A 20,761-nucleotide genomic window follows, 5' to 3' on the forward strand; every position below is an offset into this window, starting at 1 on the left:
ACACAGAGAATAAAAAAAATATATTATATATATTATATATCGAAAGGGAGATAAATGGTAAAGTTAATTAGCTTCCGCTCCAGATGGGGGCGATAGTCCACAGCGGAAACAGCTGGAGGGCAAAATGGTAATAGCGGACGAAGTTAGTATCAGAATCGTAGTTAAAGGCGTTAAGCGTCTTAACTTACCTTATAAATAAATTTTCACTGAGTAAAACTTACCTATCTTATCTGATTAGTAGAAATGTACAGGTTTTTAAAAACACGCCCTCTTAAAGAGATGTTGACACATTGTGCACTTTAAAACATCTATTTACAAGCACTGAACTGTGAACTTCATGTATTTATTAATCAGTGAACTAAAATGTTGTTTTAAATACACTTTTCACAATGTACTTACCTTAAACTAAAAGAGCAGACTGAATAGTTTATTACAAGTAAAATAGAAATATACCTGGAAGAATAGTTTAGGTGTACTTTGATAAACTAAAAGTAGACTTGAAAGTTATTAATCAATATGAAAGACAATTTTAAGTACCCTATACTTGGTGTACAATTAAAATAGGCCAGTTTGGTATATTTTTTTAGGTCATTTCTAGTATACTTGCAACAATGTACTTGGTAATATATGACTATACATTCAAACATGAACTTAAAGTATACTTGGATTTAATAATACTCTCATAAGCTATTTGTTTGATATTATTTCACCTTGTTTCACCTATTTAAAAAAGAAACAATGGGAGAAAAAAAGACTAAACCTAACTTTTTTAAACTTAACCTTTAACCTTTAATAGGAGGTCTTCCCTACCACCAACCTCACTTAGTTTGGCTGTGAGAGGCTAAATCCCTTCCTCTGCCTACATCCCCCAGAATGCTTTATGGTTCTGTTTCAGATTTAGGTGAAATTACAGACTTTCAAAATTATTTGCTATCGGTATTGATCAGTTGTCTGTTGTGATACAGACGGTCCAACCCTATTTTTTTGCTGTCGAATTTTGGGTTATGATAATGCCTGGACACGTTGGTAGTTTGTTTAAATGTACATCTGTACACAAGGGTGTAACTTTGTGATGACAGTTGGTGGGGAAACTCTAAGGGTGGGGGCTGATGGGCCTACAGTTACTCCACACAAACGCTTTCAATAGGGTTTGTATTTTCCAAAAATGAGCTCAAAAGAACCAAAATACACTGATATCTATATGTATGGGTAGTTAGACATTTATGTATATAAAAAAAGGATGAATAACCGCTGATGCCGATGCATTGCCAAAAGCAATATCATGCCTTCCTAGGATGGACACAATTTCAGTTTCATTCATCCATCCATCAATCCATCTAGAAAAATGTGGATTGATGGATGCATGTTTTCCCTTTCAGTTGCATTAGTGAATATCCTCCTTCAAAAGCAGCAAAATCAAAATTAGAAAATTGTTCCACATATTGTTGAGAGCCAGTCTATATATTGAAATTATTGGTGGGGACATGTCCACTCCAGTCCTTCAGAAAGTTACACCTGTACAGTATTTTTGTACATTGAAGTGACTGCTTTGAAATTATTTTTAGACCTGCTTTAATTTCTTAATAGAGTTCTAAGTTTCTACATTAATGTTCCCATAATGTGTGCCTAATTAGTTTAAACTGTGTGTAATTTAAAGCATATGATGAGGTATTCATTTTCTTTCTTTCTTTCTTTCTTTCTTTCTTTCTTTCTTTCTTTCTTTCTTTCTTTCTTTCTTTCTTTCTTTCTTTCTACATAATTAATCATATCTGTTAATTGTTGAGTGATGGTGTACAGGTTTGATCTGGATCTTTTATTTGGAGCTGTCACTCAAAATGGGTGAAACAGCCCTTTATAATGAGACTGTGAATCAGACACTGACTTTACCTCCTCTGATAAAGTAGTCCAACAGTTTCAAAGTTCAGTTGTTGAACAGAAGAGTTGCAGCAACAACAAGAAGACTCTGTTGAAAAATCATGGCTCTGTACAGCCGAGTTTCAGGCTCTGTCGGTGTGATTACTCTGCAGAATCCTCCCGTCAATGCACTGAGGTGAGAAACGTGCTGCGGTTTTACTTCAAAGAGCCTCATTTTCACAAACGGGATTGTTTGCAATGACTGCTGACCTAGAAATAGGTGATCCAGAAAATACATTCCATTGTCAGATTGTGCAATTCCTTGAAAGAATTTGCAAAAAAAAAAAAAAAAAGTTAACGAATGCAAAACAAACAGGGGCTCCGCCTCTGACTGTATTGGCCCCCAAAAAGCTTTCAGTTTTTTTATTTTTTTAACAGAACAATAATAATAAAAAATATTCTGTATATACAATGTGTCACACATTGTAATAAAAAGTAGTTATGTAATTAATTAAATGTGGCATTATGCCAATTAATTTGGAAACAAACAAACAGAAAAAATCAATTTGCAGCTTATTTCTAGAAACAGCTGTAGGCCAGCCAATAAAATGCCAGGGTTGATTGATAAGCCAAAGTTATTGTTTAAATAATTTCATATTGTAGGAATCTCTGGACAAATAGAAAATACTGAAGTATTTTTCGATGATAAGCGTGTTTATTAAATTTTAAATGACTGAATTTTAATTTTAATTTTGATATCTTTTGTTAAGAATTTATTAAAACATTTATTGTATTCATTTATAATTTTTTTTTACCATGTCCTTTTTGAATTTGAATATCATGCAATTAATACATATTTTAATTAGGATGATAATTTATGACACTTTACATACATCTTTAATCTTACTGGAAGTTATAAAAAGATTCTAAAAAGGTTCTGAAAACTGAACAGAGTTTGAAAAGTTTCTGTTTGGTTAAATAAACAAAGATTCTTCCATTAGTAGAATTGCTTGTAGTTGTAGCTGCATCTGTTATAGTTAATTACTACAGAACTAAACAGCCTTTAAAATAATTACTTTAAGATTAGTCAGGAGTTATTTTTGTTTTTATTTATTTTTTTGTTTGTTTTGGCCAACAAAAGTAGGGTATCTATTAAATAATATTACAATGATAATAATAGAAAATGATCATGATCTAATGGATTGGGGCCTTTGTGGTAAACAAATATTCTCCAAAAAGCAGCAAGTTTTTCTTTTCAATCTCAGAATTTCTAAGATGTTCTGTCCCTCACAGTGGCATAATGCTTTTGCATATAATCTGCCTATGATTTATGATTGAATGTGTCATCCATGAAGAATAATCTTAACACGATCAACATACTTACTCTGTTGCATCATGTTACTTTACATTTTTATGCACAACTATTGTGGTCAATTGCTTTTCTTTTGCTATCTCTCCCAATGTAAGAGTTTAAACTCCACTTGCTGATCTAACTCATGTGTTCTGCCCATCAGATAACTCTTTTAGACCGAAGCATGATCTGAGTGCCTACAATAATACACCTTAATTAATCATTTACTGTTAGCTGCATGAGAGCAAAGCAAACTGTCAGGAGCACACTGTTAACATTTCAGCTATTAGAGTTGTTCTGTTTAAACTAGTTTTAATAGATGCTTGTGTTTACTCATAATTCTTGATCTTTTTTTTTTCTTGATAAGGCTAGCAGGGTTCACTTTTTCAACAGTCTTTACCACGAAAAAAATGCACTATTTGCCAGGCACTGGGTTTCTAACCGAAGTGGGGTTGAAATGTGCAGCAGGAAGACTACGATGTTTTGGAACTTCAGTTTTGAAAGTTTCAAATCTGCTCTTTCTGTTTCTTGCTGCAGTGCTGCTGTGAGGCAAGGCATTGTTGATATGATGCACAGAGCCCTCAGAGAGCCAGAGGTGAAATCTGTGGTAATCTGTGGCCAGGATGGGAAATTCTGTGGAGGTACGACGAACCTCTGTTCCTCGTCAGGATTCAAAACGGAAAACAAGTCTATTTTCCTAATTACATTTTCTGTTCCAGCTGATTGTATTTGCTAATGAGTCACTGGTAATGTGTGTTTGACCTGATTTAATGTCATGTTTATGTATAACAGGAGCAGACATCAGAGAGTTTGGAGCTAAAATGAGCGGCCCTCCTCTGGTGCCAATGATCCATATGATCGAGGCAGCAGCCAAACCAGTGGTGGCAGCCATCGAAGGGGTCGCTTTAGGCGGAGGCCTGGAGTTAGCGCTCAGTTGTCACTATCGTATCGCGCACTCTAAGGTCAGTTCACGCTTCAGGTCCCTGTGTCTCTGTTAGTCAGTGTCTTTGTGTTGACAGTGTAAAGCTGCATCAGCATCTAAGTGACAGGTTTATATTTCATAATACTCAACTACTGTCGCATAAGTTCACTTAGAAAGAGTTAGCTTTATTAATTCTAAAAGCAAAATTATTTTATTATTATGTCCAAAAGTATTGGACAGATTCTTTTTCTCTATTAAATGTTGTAGTAATGCTTTTATGGGGGGTACAAAAGATAATTCAGAAATGCTAAATTGTTACATTTAAGATAGTATTTTAGATAAATGTTAATATATTGATCAATCAATATATTTTCTATGTGGCTAATAAACAATGCTTGTATTACAATGGTATTCGTAGCTCTTGAACCTTTATACTTTTGCCCCATGGCAAACTCTAACCCCAAAATATTTTCATATGAATTGATGTGAAGATCTATACAAATATATGCTTGGTTCAAAGGATGCATTCTTTTATTTCATTTTAGAAATAAGAACCCCAAAATTTCATTTATATTTGCTTATTTTACTAAAACACCTCTGCAGTTATTATAATGCTACTAGTTGCTTTCATCTACTAATTATTAAAGATGGGAAAACTGCAGACCTTATTGTCAGTACTAATACAGCTGTTATTTGAAGGCCTCAGTGGTTTGCTGCAGAACATCTGAGATCAAGCAGAATAAAGTTGTATAGAACATTAAAAGGGGTTTAGGTTCAGATACTTCAATGTTTGTTTTTTAAATTCAACCTGCTGCATCATGCTGTGGGGATGTTAGAGCAGGGGAGGGAGGGGAAGTCTGTCAGAGCTGATGGGAAGATGGAGGAAGCTAAATACAGGACAACTATTGGAAGAAGATGTGTTAGAGGCTGCTAAAGACAGGATGGAGGCTCACCTTAAAGCAGAATAATACCTCGGACAGTTGATGGAAGAGTTTAAACAAATCACCGTATTATTATTGAACCAAAAAGTTTGGACTCAAGTAAATGACTGTCTGGGGAAAAAAAATCATGGCTTTATTCTTTGTATAAATGTCTTTATGATGGGTTTAATGAACACAGCGTATTGCATTTAATGAATCATCCTCTTTTAGGCCAGACTTGGACTTCCAGAAGTGACTTTGGGTCTGCTGCCGGGTGCAGGAGGAACTCAGCGTCTCCCGAGGCTCATTGGTGTCCCGGCTGCCTTGGAGCTCATCACTACTGGTACAAATACAAATGCTCCTAGTACAGATACATCAGTTACTATGGAATTGATGCGTTATTTTGTTGTGCTCCAGAGCAGTTGAGTGTTTTAAATAATTAAAAAGCTTTACAGCTTTTCTGTTTATCCATCAATTTTTCATCAATGCTGGTCTCATCAGTAACAGTTATTTAATCGTATCAACAGCCAAGAATACAAAGATAGAAAATCCTGTATTGTAAAGTTTTGGAAAAAAATTTGTTTCTGATTTGAGCGGTTTTGTGAATGCGATATCATCATATGGACTTGGAGAAATATGTTTTGAATTTTCACTGCTATAAAAGGTTACAAGTATGGAGGACCAAAAGAGTCACTGAAAAAGAAAAACAGCCATTTCAAATTAAATCATACAATTAGTTATCCAATTTGAAAAGCCTTTTCTAATTGCACATTTTAAATAATAAATGTATGTAACATAACAGCAATGTTTTTGGTATGTGGGAGGAATCCAGGGTACCCAGAGAGAACCCACGCATGCACTGGGATAACATGCAAACTCCATGCATAAAGACACTGGGCTGGGAATCGAACTCAGAACCTTGTTGCTGCAAGGCCACAACACTACCCACTTGTTCACCGTACATCCCTTATAAACTATTATCTGCAATTTAAAAATTTACTTTCAAACCTTCTTTCTAAATGGATGTTTAAAAACCATAATTCTTATATTGAATTATAAATAACTCCCGTAATCAAACATTTAAAAATTTAATTCCCTATTCTGTTTCCATTTTCTTTTTCACCTTGCATTTTTCAAATCCTTTTTGCAGTTGCACTTCGCAGCATTCTTTTACTTTTGAACATTGTGAAACCAGTTAAACCAATTATTGTTGCTCCTCAGATGTAATCACCCCCCTCATTAGTTAGACTGCTGCACATGGTTCACAAAATGACCAACAAGAACGTTAAATATGAAATGTGTTGTCATTAGTTAATAAGGTTTTCTCAAAAATTTGAGAAAGTAAACAAGTTACTCCAACCTCTAGGGGGCAGTGTCCTGCAACTATATGATCCAAACCAATCCTAATTGAAATGGGCAATGTCAATTAAAGAATGCAATAGCAGCAACCCTGGTCCACTTTATATAAACAGGACTCTTAAAGCAAATGAAATAATGATATTTCATTGGAGTAATTACATTTTTGGATTACATGGAAAAAGAAAAACAGCCAAGAGAACATTTGTTTTTCTGTTTTTTATAATCTCATCTAAAGTTTCTGGAATAATATTTACATTGGATTTAATTTAGAGGTAACAGTGTAAAGAGGGGTTGATACAAACATATGTTGTGCTTAAATTACAAAAAATTAATCAAAATAAAAGAGCTAAAGTCTTAATAAAGTAGGAAAGTCAAGTGTACATCCAAATGAAAGTGCTCCATTACTTAAGCGTTCAGAAATGTATGTGCAAAATATTTTTGCATGAGGTTAAGTTTTTCTCCCAAACAGTAAATTATTTACTTTATGCTCTCTTCACTCCTGACATAAATTGACATAAAAATTATTAGAGAGGGATTAGTGTAATCTGACTGCGTCCACCTGATTTACAGGTGCTGGTCATAAAATTAGAATATCATGAAAAAGTAGATTGATTTCAGTAATTCCATTTAAAAAGTGAAACTTGTATATTATATTCATACATTACATACAAACTCATATATTTCAGATGTTTATTTTGTTTAATTTTGATGATTACAAATGACAACAAATGAAAATCTCAAATTCATCATATCAGAAAATTAGAATATTGTGAAAAGGTTCAAAATTGATGGCCCCTGGTGCCACACTCTAATCAGCTAATTAACTCAAACCACCTGCAAAAGCCTTTAAATGGTCTTTCAGTCTAGTTCTATAGGCTACACAATCATGGGGAAGACTGCTGACTTGACAGTTGTCCAAAAGACGACCATCGACACCTTGCACAAGGAGGGCAAGACACAAAAGGTCATCGCTAAAGAGGCTGGCTGTTCACAGAGCTCAGTGTCCAAGCACATTAATAGAGAGGCGAAGGGAAGGAAAAGATGTGGTCGAAAAAAGTGTACAAGCAAGAGAGATAACCGCACCCTGGAGAGGATTGTGAAACAAAACCCATTCAAAAATGTGGGGGAGATTCACAAAGAGTGGACTGCAGCTGGAGTGAGTGCTTCAAGAACCACCACACACAGACGTATGAAAGACATGGGTTTCTGCTGTCGCATTCCTTGTGTCAAGCCACTCTTGAACCACAGACAGCGTCAGAAGCGTCTTGCCTGGGCTAAAGAGAAACAGGACTGGACTGCTGGTGAGTGGTCCAAAGTCATGTTCTCTGATGAAAGTAAATTTTGCATTTCCTTTGGAAATCAAGGTCCCAGAGTCTGGAGGAAAAGAAGAGAGGCACTTCATCCACGTTGCTTGAAGTCCAGTGTAAAGTTTCCACAGTCAGTGATGGTTTGGGGTGCCATGTCATCTGCTGGTGTTGGTCCATTGTGTTTTCTGAGGTCCAGGGTCAACGCAGCCACATACCAGGAAGTTTTAGAGCACTTCATGCTTCCTGCAGCTGACCAACTTTTTGGAGATGCAGATTTCATTTTCCAACAGGACTTGGCACCTGCACACAGTGCCAAAGCTACCAGTACCTGGTTGAAGGACCATGGTATCCCTGTTCTTAATTGGCCAGCAAACTCTCCTGACCTTAACCCCATAGAAAATCTATGGGGTATTGTGAAGAAGAAGATGCAATACACCAGACCCAACAATTCAGAAGAGCTAAAAGCCACTATTAGAGCAACCTGGGCTATCATAACACCTGAGCAGTGCCACAGACTGATCGACTCCATGCCACGCCGCATTGCTGCAGTAATACAGGCCAAAGGAGGCCCAACTAAATACTGAGTGCTGTACATGCTCATACTTTTCATGTTCATACTTTTCAGTTGGCCAACATTTCTATAAATCCTTTGTTTTTATTGGTCTTCAGTAATATTCTAATTTTCTGATATGATGAATTTGAGATTTTCATTTGTTGTCATTTGTAATCATCAAAATTAAACAAAATAAACATCTGAAATATATGAGTTTGTATGTAATGTATGAATATAATATACAAGTTTCACTTTTTAAATGGAATTACTGAAATCAATCTACTTTTTCATGATATTCTAATTTTATGACCAGCACCTGTAGAGTATCAGATGGAATTTTATGGGGTCTGAAATTGATTTTAGCAGCTAAATGTACTACCGCCTCTGTCCAGCAGGTGTCAGCACATGGTAAGTTTTACTGACTCCCTGTATCCCTCTAAAGTTTCAGCTCCTTTTCACTTATAAGAAATGATAAGTGAAATGAATGATTCAGACATCCCCAAACTTTTTATTAAAATGTTTGAGCTTCCAATCCATTACTTTTTTTTTTTTGTAAATGTAGTTTCTTCTGGTTTATTCTTGTAACTTCTTTTTTTTCAGGATTAACGACATTAATCGTTTAAAACTTGAAGAAGAAACAAATCTTTTAGATGGTAGAAAAATAAAGCTGCAATCACCTGAGTGATTTGTGTAAAAAAAACTTAAAGAAATACTTTGTTTTTTTTTTATACAATCCATTTGATGTTATTATTTTGAAACAAAGTTTAGGCTTTTTATGACATTTTCTCTTTCACATCTTTTAGGTTTAGGTATAGTCAGCTTTTCCCAAAGTGTTAAGAAAGAATTTAACGAACCAAACTGTAACTTTTATTACAGGCAGCATTATGATTAATCCTTTAAATAACGTTAGGAATCTGCTGGAAAGCTGCAGATGTTGGGGTTTTATTTTTTAGCAAAACTCTTAAATCAAAGCAGTAATTTAAAAATCAACATTGCCAATATTCAGACATTATGGATGAATTTTGGTAAATAAGCAGATTTTTTTTAGATCATAAAAACATAAAGAAATGGTTTTACTCTTGTCAAGCAACCCAGTAACAAGGCCTTTATGTATTATCATTTGCCACCCAGTAACTCCAATATGTCACGTTATACACTGCAAAAACAATCTGCAATTAAGTAAAAAATTCTTAAATCAAGTGTATTTACCCTGAATTTGAGCAGGTAAATAAGATAGTTTGCCAATGGAATGAGTATTTTTACACTTAAAATACGTTAATTAGATAATATGCACTTGAAATAAGACAATGCGATTGATTTTTCTTATTTCAAATGTAAATTATCTTGTTCCATTGGCAAAGTGTTTCATTTATCTCCTCAAATCAGGATAAAATGCACTTATTTTAAGAAAAAAATGACTTATTTAGATTTACATTTTTTGCAGTGTACATAATGTATAAAGGACTTCTGTGTGTCCCACAGGCCGCCATGTGACTGCGGCGGAGGCTCTGCAGCTTGGAATAGTTGATGAGGTGACGGATCAAAATGCTGTCGATGCAGCTGTGAAGTTTGCTCAAAGCGTTGAAGGTAAGTTTCACAAAAAAAAAAGCATATTCAGAAGTATTTAATGAAGTGATAGAAAATAAAATAAACATTAACTCAGAAGAAGGAGGAGAAACTGTTATTTTAGGCGAGGCTGACATCAAGACGTGTCGACATGAAGCCTTTAGAGGGCAAAGCAGGCAGAAGACACGGCAGCCAGATCCTCCACCGACATGGTCCATAAATGTTGCATGGCCCTGTCAGATGGGATCTGATGTCTTCACTGCTTTTGCTGTATAATTCAGGAGGGCGAAAAGGGACAAACTTTCCTAGAATATTAATATTGGGGCCTTCTCCAGCCACTTAAGGGGGACCAGGAATCCCGCACGCACCTGAGTCAGACTCATTTACGCACAGAGTAGATTCCTGAAGTGTGCCGCGTCCCTAGAGTGTCGGAGGAGTGATCTCCCAGTCTGAGTGAAGAATGGCTCATTCATATCGGCTGAATAATTATTAAAGTGAAAAGCAAAGCCAGTGTTCTCAAATCAATTAAAAAATGAAAGAAGCTTAAAGAATAAAGAAAGAAAGTGATGTTTTAGGCTTTGGGGAGGCTTGGCTAGCATCCTGTGGCTACCTCATATCCGTCTGTCAAGTTAAAATGAACTTTGGCTTCATATTTAACATGCAGAAATAAGAAAGAGAGCAAAGAAGTGTGTCTACAGCTCCAGTGAACTGAAAACACCCCGCCCTCTCTGCTGTGTGTGTTGGAGTTTACTCAGGGGGGATATGTATTTTGCCTCAGCGGGGTCCTGCTTTATGGAGACCTTTTATTTTTCTGTGTGAAACAAACATGAGTCGGTGTATTTATGACTGCACTGTAGGCTTCACTGCACTACACTTTGTGTCAGAAATGTCGCAAAGTGACATATCCTCTTAGCTGTTTAAGAGTTTCTGAACCTTTACATTTTGTCCTGTGGGGTTTAAATCAGCTGAGAACCTGTTTGTCTCACTATTAAGCCTGTTGCTAAATGAATCTCTTTTTCCACCTGTGGGAAAATTTCAACTTTAAATCGGAGGATTTTAACAGATTTTTAATCGGAGTATTATAAAAGATAATGTCCTTCCTTCCTTCCTTCCTTCCTTCCTTCCTTCCTTCCTTCCTTCCTTCCTTCCTTCCTTCCTTCCTTCCTTCCTTCCTTCCTTCCTTCCTTCCTTCCTTCCTTCCTTCCTTCCTTCCTTCCTTCCTTCAAGGTACAGGAACTTTAGAGATTCTCATCTGAAAACTGGCAGATTGGACAGAACCTTGTAAGAAAGGGGTTTGTGTTTGTAAAGCTGAATCTTTGTTTTACCCAAATGCCTGAATTAACTACCAGACATGGAGTATTAGGACTGGAACTTTAGACTGTGGATGCATTTTGAGAAAATGCATGACCTCAGCATGCATACCAAGCTCCAATGTCTCCAAATGCACAGAAAAAACAAACAGTTTGTGCATGTAATTTATTACAGGCATAGCCGGAACAGATCTGAGTCTCTCACTGGTGACGAGATTAACTTTTTTTTTTTTTTTACCCAGCGGTTGCAACATCTGCCCGCTACATCTGTCGAGGGGCAGCCAGGATTCCCATCCTCTGCAAATCCACGGCTCAACCATTTACAGATTAACTGCAGCAATAATGCCTCCTAAAACACACTGAAACTGCATCAAGCTGCCACATATCTCCTCAGCGACATATAATTGTTTACAGAGAATTAAATATGTCTTCATGGATGTCCTTCATCTTCATTTCTCATGTTGTAAAACCCACTTTTTTTTTTTTTGAGAAATTAATTTCTCATTGGAGAAAGTGGATAAGATAAATCAAATATAGTTCCTGTAGCTTTAAGCTTCACAGTAGTGACCCAGTTTTAGACCCAGACCCTCATGTGAGAGTAATTCAGTGTAGCTGTGAAGGTTTCTGACTGGTGTCTCTTGTAATCACATCAGCGTAGTCAGGGTTGGGAATTAAGATGCTGTTAATGTGTTTTTTTTTTCGAGCGACCATTTTTTTTCACCTTGTTCCCAGCCTTTAAAATCACAGCATGCAGGATGGGTTGTCTTGTAAAGTGGTTGGATTGAACAGTAAACAATCCCTTACAGAAGGATTTACTCAGTGGTCTGAACATTACTGCATGCCACACTATTCATTTGTTTGAAAAAAATCCCCCAAAATTCCAATAATGCGCTACGGTGGGCTGTCCATCTAAAAATCTGGATAAAAGGTTTGTTTTCTGGAATATGAAAAAATGTCAAGTTCAAGGTGTTTGAACATTTTCCAAGCCACCATAGGGCTGGAAAGCAGACAAGTCGATGAACTTTGCAGGAGGGGGAACCTTTGGCTTTTTTGTTTCACTCAATGCTGCAGCGTTCAGGCAGTTCCTGCAATTATCTGGAAATGGCCTGTCAGATCAGCCTGCTCTCAGAGGCTGACTGAGTGGATGAGTGTGCCTGAAAAATGAATTATATCCACACTTCCTGAGTGCCAGTTGAAATTTTCAACAGAGTGGAAAGAAGGAAGCACTATGTAAAAAAAAAAAAAAAAAAAAAAAAAAAGGGAGCTTAAAAAAAAAGGGAGCTTAAAATTGCATATTGACATGACCAGAATCTAAGTTTAAGAATGTTTTTTTTTAATGAATTTCTGCTTTTCACTAGATGTAATGTATTTGAGGCAACTTCTTCCTCATATATTTTCCAGGTAAATCTCTGGATGCCCGTCGAATCGGTACGTTTCCATGCCCACGCCCCCCTGATTTGGATGCAGTCTTTGAAAAAGTGATGAAAGAGGTGCGGCGGAGCGCCCGCGGAGCCATAGCACCTGTTACCTGTGTCCAGGCAGTTCACGCTGCTGTCACTCTGCCCTACGCTAAGGGGATGGAGCGAGAGAGGGAGCTATTTTCCACACTCTTCACCTCAGGCCAGGCCCGTGCTCTGCAGTACTACTTCTTTGCCCAGAGAGCTGTCAGCAGGTGGAGCACGCCCAGTGGTGCCCGCTGGGACACCAGCAAGCCCAGGCCTGTCCGTAAAGCCGCTGTTATCGGTGAGAGTTTAAGGCTTTTAATTTGCGCTCAGCTTTCAATTAGCACAGGCACACCGAGTCTTCAGGCTATCTGTGTGGCATCTCCAAAGTCCTGTTGCCCATGGAAACTAAGCCCTCATTAACAGTTCATCCAAGTTTGGTAAATGGACTCGCTCTTTCCTGCAGGGAGGATGGGCTGCAAAACATTTTGGATATGCAAGGCTCAGCAGCTTGTGCATTGAAACTGCAAGCTCTAAAAAACGATTGAATATGCCAAAAATGATTTCTGAGAACACTCTGACAACACTACGCTGTCATGAAAGCGTAGTGTGGGGGGCAAGGATTCCTGTGCAGTCTGAAAATAATATTTGTTATTTAAGTAGTGAACAAGTCTGGATGGGTATAGAAAAACGTTTGGACAAACTGCTCAAAAAATAGAAACTATCCAAAAAGTTCAGAATTTTTTTCCTCGTTTCATAAAGGAAAGTTAATTGATTCTTTTGATTCAATTGACAGAGGGAAATATTTCAGGCCTTTATACTTAAATTTTTTATGTTTATAGTTTATACATAATGAAAACCCAAATTTAGTTTGGTAGCACTGGCTGCATTTTTTTCCTTGTGCTCAGCTTTCTATGAATGCACTTTATTCTTTTTACAAAATCCAAATTTTTCAGAGGCACATTTGATTTTTTCCTCTTATTACACAAGGAAGACGTAAAAAAATGAAACCCTGTCATTAATTTAATTTATCAATTAAAGTTTTAACAGATCAATTTGTGTACCAAATATGAATTATATTTAAATGGTGGATTTCTTTCCTCTCAGGGCTTGGCACCATGGGACGAGGTATAAGTGTGTCCCTGGCTCAGGCAGGGTTCTCTGTGGTTGCCGTGGAAACCCAGGAGAAGCAGCTGTTGGAGGCCAAGCAGGCAGTATCTGGCATGTTGGAGCGTGACGCCAAGAGGCGAGGGGCGCCCCTGGCACACGGTAATATCAAATACAGCTGCAGCCTTAAGGCTGCAGCAGATGTTGACCTCGTCATCGAAGCTGTGTTTGAGGACATGGCTCTGAAGAAAGCCATTTTTAGGCAGCTGTCGGCCATATGCAAACCAGGAACATTTCTGTGCTCAAACACCTCCGCGCTGGACATAGACGAGCTGGCTTCTCAAACCCAGAGCCCAGAGCTGGTGGTTGGGATGCATTTCTTCGCTCCGGCTCATGTCATGAAGCTGCTGGAGGTGGTGTATGGGCCACGTTCCTCTCCTGAAGCTGTGGCCACGGCCATGCAGATGGGGAAGAAAATAGGAAAAGTGAGTGTTGCAGTTGGAAACTGTCGGGGCTTTGTAGGGAACCGAATGCTGAAGCCTTATTTGGAGCAAGCTTTCTTCTTGTTGGAAGAAGGAGCCACACCTGAGCAGGTGGATCAGGTGTTGGAAGAGTTTGGGTTTCCTATGGGTGTATTCAAGGTGTCTGACCTCTCTGGGTTGGATGTTGGGTGGAAAATCAGGAAAGCAGATGGTTTAGTTGTGCCTGACTCTACAGGAAAGTCTGCTAGAATCCAGGGAGGCAGGAGGTACAGTCCTTTGGGAGACCTGCTCTGTGAGCAGGGAAGGTTTGGTCAGAAAACGGGCAGAGGGTGGTATCAGTACGACAAACCTGGTGGTCGTGTGGCTAAATCCGACCCTTGGCTGCACAGATTTCTGGAGGAGTACAGAGCCCGGCATGGCTTGGTAGCACGCCGCATAGATCAGCAGGAAGTGCTGGAGCGCTGCCTCTATGCCTTGATTAATGAGGGCTTCCAAATTCTCCAGGATGGAATAGCTGCAGGACCTGAAGACATCGATGTCATCTATGTGCTTGGGTATGGCTGGCCCCGCCACCGCGGGGGTCCCATGTTCTTCGCTGACATGGTGGGCCTGGACAAAGTTTTGGACAGGCTGGAACGCTACCACCAGCTGCACCCTGATGTTCCAGGCCTGAAGCCCTGCAGCCTGCTCAGAAAGCTGGCTGCCGGCGGCTGCCCACCGATCCACAGATGGAGGGAGGTCATCCAGAAACCCCACAGCCAGCTTTAAACTTCAGCTCACCTACAATGTGTGAGCTAATTCCTCTAATCAGAAATGCTAATTAACCAAATGATTGTAAATCTACTTTGCATTTAGCTTTAAGAAACTGCATTAAACTAAATCATATTACGTAAATTATTTTCATCATGTTTGTAAATGTAAGGGTAGCAACTGTTGAAAGAGGGCATTCTATACTTGTAAAAGCCAATTTTTTGTTGCAATTAATGTTTAATAGCTTAATGCCATTTTAATATCATACAAAGCTTGCTTGTATTTAGTAATACGATTTCATTTATAAAAGGGAAAACACTCTTCAAAACAACCAGTCTCTAAGTGTAATTTGCTTTTTTTTTAAATTATTTTAAGAACACACAGTCGCAACTCATGCAGAATTACATCCCAACTTTGTCTAGGCCGTTGAAACCTTCATTTTGTTGTTTTTCATACCTGTCCTCCACTATATACAAAATCGGCCTTAACTTAAAGACATGAATTGGTCGACCATTTACAGCAAAGATTTCTGGTGGAGAGAGAAATTCACAGTTTGATTGAAATACGGCAAATTGTCCTCAGCCTCATGAAGGAAGTAGACTCAGAAAACCAAACCTCCAACAAATTAAGTATATGTATGATTCTTTAATGTGTTTTTTGTACCTTTCTGCTGTTCAGCCTGTACTGGGTCATTTAGCTCATTTAGTAATCCATTCCAGTTGTGTAGATGTGATTAACTTTGATTGTCTTTTCTAAAATTACTTTCGATTGCACCATGATGTCTTCCATGGAAATTATTAAAACTCGATGCTCGCTTTGTTTAAGCTGCACTCATATTTAACAAATAAATAGGTGTATTTTGTGCACAGTAGGACTAGATTTGATAAAATGTATAAACGTCATAGATAATCTTGCAGATATTTGATCTTGATCAGGTTTGCAATATCAGAATAAGAGCTTAATATATGCTTTACTTTGATTTGAAAACCTGATGAACCCTTTAGAAAAAAAAAAGATCTGGAATGCGGTACTTATTGCAGTTCTGACTGCAAGAACAAACAAAAAAAAAAGCTGAAAACAATTTAGTTTGTGAAATTCCCAGTGGTTTTACAGCAGGGTGTTTAGATGTGGATTGCTTGTCATTTATATGGAAGGTGACAGTAATGGGAGTGAATTGTTGAGGCTTTAAAACTTATAGCTGCAGCCTCTGCAGAAATATTGAGAAATCTTTTAAATGGAAGACTACAGGAGAGACGGTTCTCCTCTGCCGTTTGGAATTATTCTGAGTTTTTTTTTATGCTCATTTAAAATCTGTTAAACATATAGGACTTTTTTAATTATTTTTTTTAATCTAATCATTTATAAATATCGGCCAAATGAAAGCCGAATCGTCAGTTTAATGTATTAATGACATGTTTGACACCATCAAACTCTACATTTGATTTTGGTTGAAATGATTTTTATTTCATTCAGAAATTACATGATCAAACCAAAGACGGCGTTGAATCCTTATACAAACATATACAAAAACATACAAATGGGAAAAGACTTAGATTTCTTATTATTAAAGGCATTTCTACACTAAAACACTCAGAAAAACATTATGTATATGAATGGGGATTTCATTGCTGTGCTATAGATGCCTTGTAAGTCCGGACGATAGGTTTACATAGCCAGTTTTCATCTTTTGCCAGAATTTAATTTTTGTAATATACTTGAAGTTCAAAGCTATGCATCAAGGTACATGGAAGTGGAAATTTGTACTAATAAAATGTGAAAGTATGCTGTAAATACTCATCATGCTGGAAGTTGAAATTTAATGTAATGCATCTAACAGGTTTTCTTTCCAGACTGTACTGTTTTTACTCTCCTCCATCCTCCCATTAAGTATATTCAAGCTTCCCTATTAAGTGAGGTATTTGTTTTATGTTTTGATCAGAGGACCCTCTTCCAACTGTTTTCTGTCTCTATTTTGCTTGTAACAACTTTAAAAATGATTTAATCTAGTTGGTCTTTTATCAAACGCCAGATATGTGGAGTGTCGGAGCAATCGCCATCCTGTGAACCGATTCTTTTAATTGAGCTTCAGATCTTTGGAGCTCCCCCAGAGCTAACATGGCCGTTTTGTTTGCTTAAATGATTAATATAACCTATCAACTTGTTTGACGTGCTGAAACAAGTCTCTCTTTTAAATGAGATCCTGGATCTGAGATAGCCTGCATATATAAAGGTGAAATCAAAAATAAAAACAGCACCATGAAGAAAACTTAGTTTATTGTTTTATAATCTAATGTTTTCTGAGGTTTTCAGAAAAAAAGCAGATTTTAAAAATAAAGCAAGTGGATGCTAAAAGATGAATATTAAGGGGTGTGTGTGAAAAGGGGGTTTAAACATACTTGCTTATGAGGGTTGTTATAAATAAAATCACTGATATTTCCTTTGCATCTTATAGTTATTTTTCTTCTTTGTGTCCGTCTGTCATGAAATTCCCAGAAAAAACACAGTTTTTGGTTGTAAATTTACATTTTTTTGTTATTAATTTCTACTTGTGATGTATTTTGTAAACACGATTATGCCAGATCCTCGAATTAAACACATATTCTGTGTATTTCTTTGTTATGTGAAATGTTTTGAGTTTTTTTTTTGTCAGATTCTTTCCATCTTAAAGGAATAGTACACCCAAAACATGATTAGCCTTCATTTTCTACTCACCTCCATGCTGAACAACACTCTGGAGTACTTTTTTGATATCTCAAATGCATCTGGAGATCTGGGAGGCTTCTTGCTGTCTGCTGACATTCAAATAATGGAGGTCCATGGCGCCCGAGACAGAAAGGTCCATAAAAGTCCACAAAAAACGTGTCAATATTCCTCCATACTGCTCGTCCAATGTAATCCAAGTGTCCTGAGTGGGTAGCATCCAGAATTTACTCGAAACGAAGTCATTTAGAATGTTTTTAGAGCATAAACAGTAGTGTATAGGATTTCCTAATAGCGCCCCCATGCGCGCTCACGATTCTACGGAAGCCGGCAGACCAAACCGGAAGAAAGTGCGCATTCAGCGTCTGGTCTGCCGATAATGCAAGCGTAGAAGAAGAAATGTGCTGTTTACCTGTGCAAAGAAAGAAACAACGAAAGAAAAATGTCTGAGGACTTCAGTGTTGAGGAAGAGCATGAGTTCTTTGCCGAGCTGAATGCGCTGGTTTGGTCTGCCGGCTTCCGTAGAATCGTGAGCGCGCATAAGGGCGCTATTAGGAAATCCTATACACTACTGTTTAGGCTCTAAAACGTTCTAAATGACTTCGTTTCGAGTAAATTCTGGATGCTACCCACTCAGGACACTTGGATTACATTGGACGAGCAGTATGGAGGAATATTGACAAGTTTTTGTGGACTTTTGTGGACCTTTCTGTCTCGGGCGCCATAGACCTCCATTATTTGAATGTCAGCAGACAGCAAGAAGCCTCCCAGATCTCCAGATGCATTTGAGATATCAAAAAAGTACTCCAGAGTTTTGTTCAGCATTGGGGTGAGTAGAAAATGAAGGCTAATCATGTTTTGGGTGTACTATTCCTTTAATGGATGTTTATTATGTTAAGAAAAAAAATGAAGCTCGTTTCTAGTTTCACTTGGTTCGTTTTCTGCTTGGCCTGCTTCATCAGAGCAGAACAGAGGGAGACTCAGAGCTTTAAAGTGGTTTAGCATAAATCAATGGCTCATTTCAGGTAAATCTCAGTCTGACTTCCAGTCAGCTGCAGCTGCGTGAAGCTGACACCCCACCCACGTCAAAAAACTCTGCAAATAGACTGAATGGTTAGTGCAACGTTAGTGCAGATTTGTGCAGAAAAAAATATCGTTTGTGCTACTTTTGTTTAAGAGATATTAAAGATTATTTTTTAGGTCATCCAGAGGTCACCATCCCCCCATTAAACTCCAATTTGAACCAAAGTGGTCTCGTTTTTTAGTGCTTCGTTTGTGCTGATTTGTGCAGTTAAAACGGTCATTTGTGCTATTTTACTTTTAAAGATATAATCATTTTAATTTTTGGCTGATGACGTCACCATCCCCCCATCAAGCTCCGATTTGATCCAAAGTGGTCTCATTTTTTAGTGCTTCGTTTGTGCTGATTTGTGCAGTTAAAACAAACATTTGTGCTGCTTTACTTTTTAAGATATAATCATTTTAATTTTTTGGCTGATGACGTCACCATCCCCCCATCAAGCTCCGATTTGATCCAAAGTGGTCTCATTTTTTAGTGCTTCGTTTGTGCTGATTTGTGCAGTTAAAACGGTCATTTGTGCTGCTTTACTTTTTAAGATATAATTATTTTAATTTTTTTGGCTGATGACATCACCATCCCCCCATCAAGCTCCGATTTGATCCAAAGTGGTCTCATTTTTTAGTGCTTCGTTTGTGCTGATTTGTGCAGTTAAAACCGACATTTGTGCTGCTTTACTTTTTAAGATATAATTATTTTAATTTTTTTGGCTGATGACATCACCATCCCCCCATCAAGCTCCGATTTGATCCAAAGTGGTCTCATTTTTTAGTGCTTCGTTTGTGCTGATTTGTGCAGTTAAAACGGTCATTTGTGCTGCTTTACTTTTTAAGATATAATTATTTTAATTTTTTTGGCTGATGACATCACCATCCCCCCATCAAGCTCCGATTTGATCCAAAGTGGTCTCATTTTTTAGTGCTTCGTTTGTGCTGATTTGTGCAGTTAAAACGGTCATTTGTGCTGCTTTACTTTTTAAGATATAATTATTTTAATTTTTTTGGCTGATGACATCACCATCCCCCCATCAAGCTCCGATTTGATCCAAAGTGGTCTCATTTTTTAGTGCTTCGTTTGTGCTGATTTGTGCAGTTAAAACAAACATTTGTGCTGCTTTACTTTTTAAGATATAATAAATTAAAATTTAGGCCGGTGACGTCACCACCCCCCTATTAGAGAGCTGCGGAAGTGAACAAGTCAGCAGCAAAGCAAAGGAGTCTCGTCTAAGTTAGTTTGAGTCACCTATGCATGTCAGTGGATGTTTCAAGTGTGTAACTGATGACATGTAAGTTTATTATGCCTTGTGTGTTGTAAAATTTCCTTATATAACCTCTGTTTAACTGTGTTGTTTTGTAGCTGCAGCTTTAGTTTTGTAGCTGCAGCTTTAGTAGTACTAACTAACTGTTTATACTCAATGTTGTTCATTTTTTGGCACAATAAATCTTGCTGCAATCAATCTTTATTAGGGAATACAAAACAATATAAAACACATTTTACAATAACAGCTAAAACAACTTGCAATATAAAACAAATATATGAAATTAACTGCTTTCTTGAGAACAGTGGTTAGACCAAACGGTGCATCTGGCCACATCTTCTTCCACCAAGGCGTTCTGACAGCGGACCACAACTGCTGTTGTTGAATAACTACTTTCCTTTCCAGCATGGGGCAACCAAGCCACTGTATAAAATAAGTATTCTTATAACAGTGGAAAGTACAAAAAATAATAATAATAAAATAACAATAAAAACACGTTTCCCTAGAGATCTTTGCCAATTAGCATGAATATATAAATAATCTAATAAGAAGGGGACAAACAGGCTCGGTAATCTTCATAATAAAGACACTGATTTATCAGTAGAAACATTTTAAAAAGACTTCCCTTCTTTCCAGTGTTGGCAGTGAGATATAATTTACTTTTGTCCCAGACTAAATTACTGACAAGAATTTACAGGATAAAAAGCGGCCTGAAACAAAAACAGCAGTTGTAGATGTGTAATAAATGTAGTCGGTTGTGATCATCACCTGCAAGTATAGAGAATATAGTTTGAATCGGACA

The 20,761-nt window shown here is 37.4% G+C and overlaps 1 protein-coding gene and 1 long non-coding RNA gene across 2 annotated transcripts; both read left to right on the forward strand.

The window, feature by feature from the left end:
* The first annotated feature begins 1,889 nt into the window (after window positions 1-1,889).
* ehhadh (enoyl-CoA, hydratase/3-hydroxyacyl CoA dehydrogenase) lies at window positions 1,890-15,982 on the forward strand. Its single transcript, XM_038268161.1, has 7 exons — window positions 1,890-2,050; window positions 3,743-3,846; window positions 3,998-4,167; window positions 5,279-5,390; window positions 9,749-9,853; window positions 12,544-12,885; window positions 13,692-15,982. Exons 1-7 carry the CDS (start codon window positions 1,977-1,979, stop codon window positions 14,939-14,941), a joined length of 2,157 nt encoding a protein of 718 aa, XP_038124089.1. The 5' UTR covers window positions 1,890-1,976; the 3' UTR covers window positions 14,942-15,982.
* Window positions 11,014-12,400, forward strand: LOC119771924. Its single transcript, XR_005279205.1, has 2 exons — window positions 11,014-11,113; window positions 11,385-12,400. It is a non-coding gene; the product is annotated as an uncharacterized LOC119771924 (long non-coding RNA).
* Window positions 15,983-20,761: the final 4,779 nt, after the last annotated feature.

The sequence above is a fragment of the Cyprinodon tularosa genome, unplaced genomic scaffold (genome assembly GCF_016077235.1).
Source record: "Cyprinodon tularosa strain WSP-4 unplaced genomic scaffold, ASM1607723v1 ctg695, whole genome shotgun sequence".
NCBI classification, from domain to species: Eukaryota; Metazoa; Chordata; class Actinopteri; order Cyprinodontiformes; family Cyprinodontidae; genus Cyprinodon; species Cyprinodon tularosa.

Bases quoted from the DNA above. Each gene is read 5' to 3' on its own strand.
- ehhadh (XM_038268161.1), top strand. From the start codon at position 1,977: ATGGCTCTGTACAGCCGAGTTTCAGGCTCTGTCGGTGTGATTACTCTG. The intron at 5,391-9,748 runs GTACAAATACAA...TGTGTCCCACAG, and splicing joins CTTGGAGCTCATCACTACTG to GCCGCCATGTGACTGCGGCG. The intron at 9,854-12,543 runs GTAAGTTTCACA...TATATTTTCCAG, and splicing joins GTTTGCTCAAAGCGTTGAAG to GTAAATCTCTGGATGCCCGT.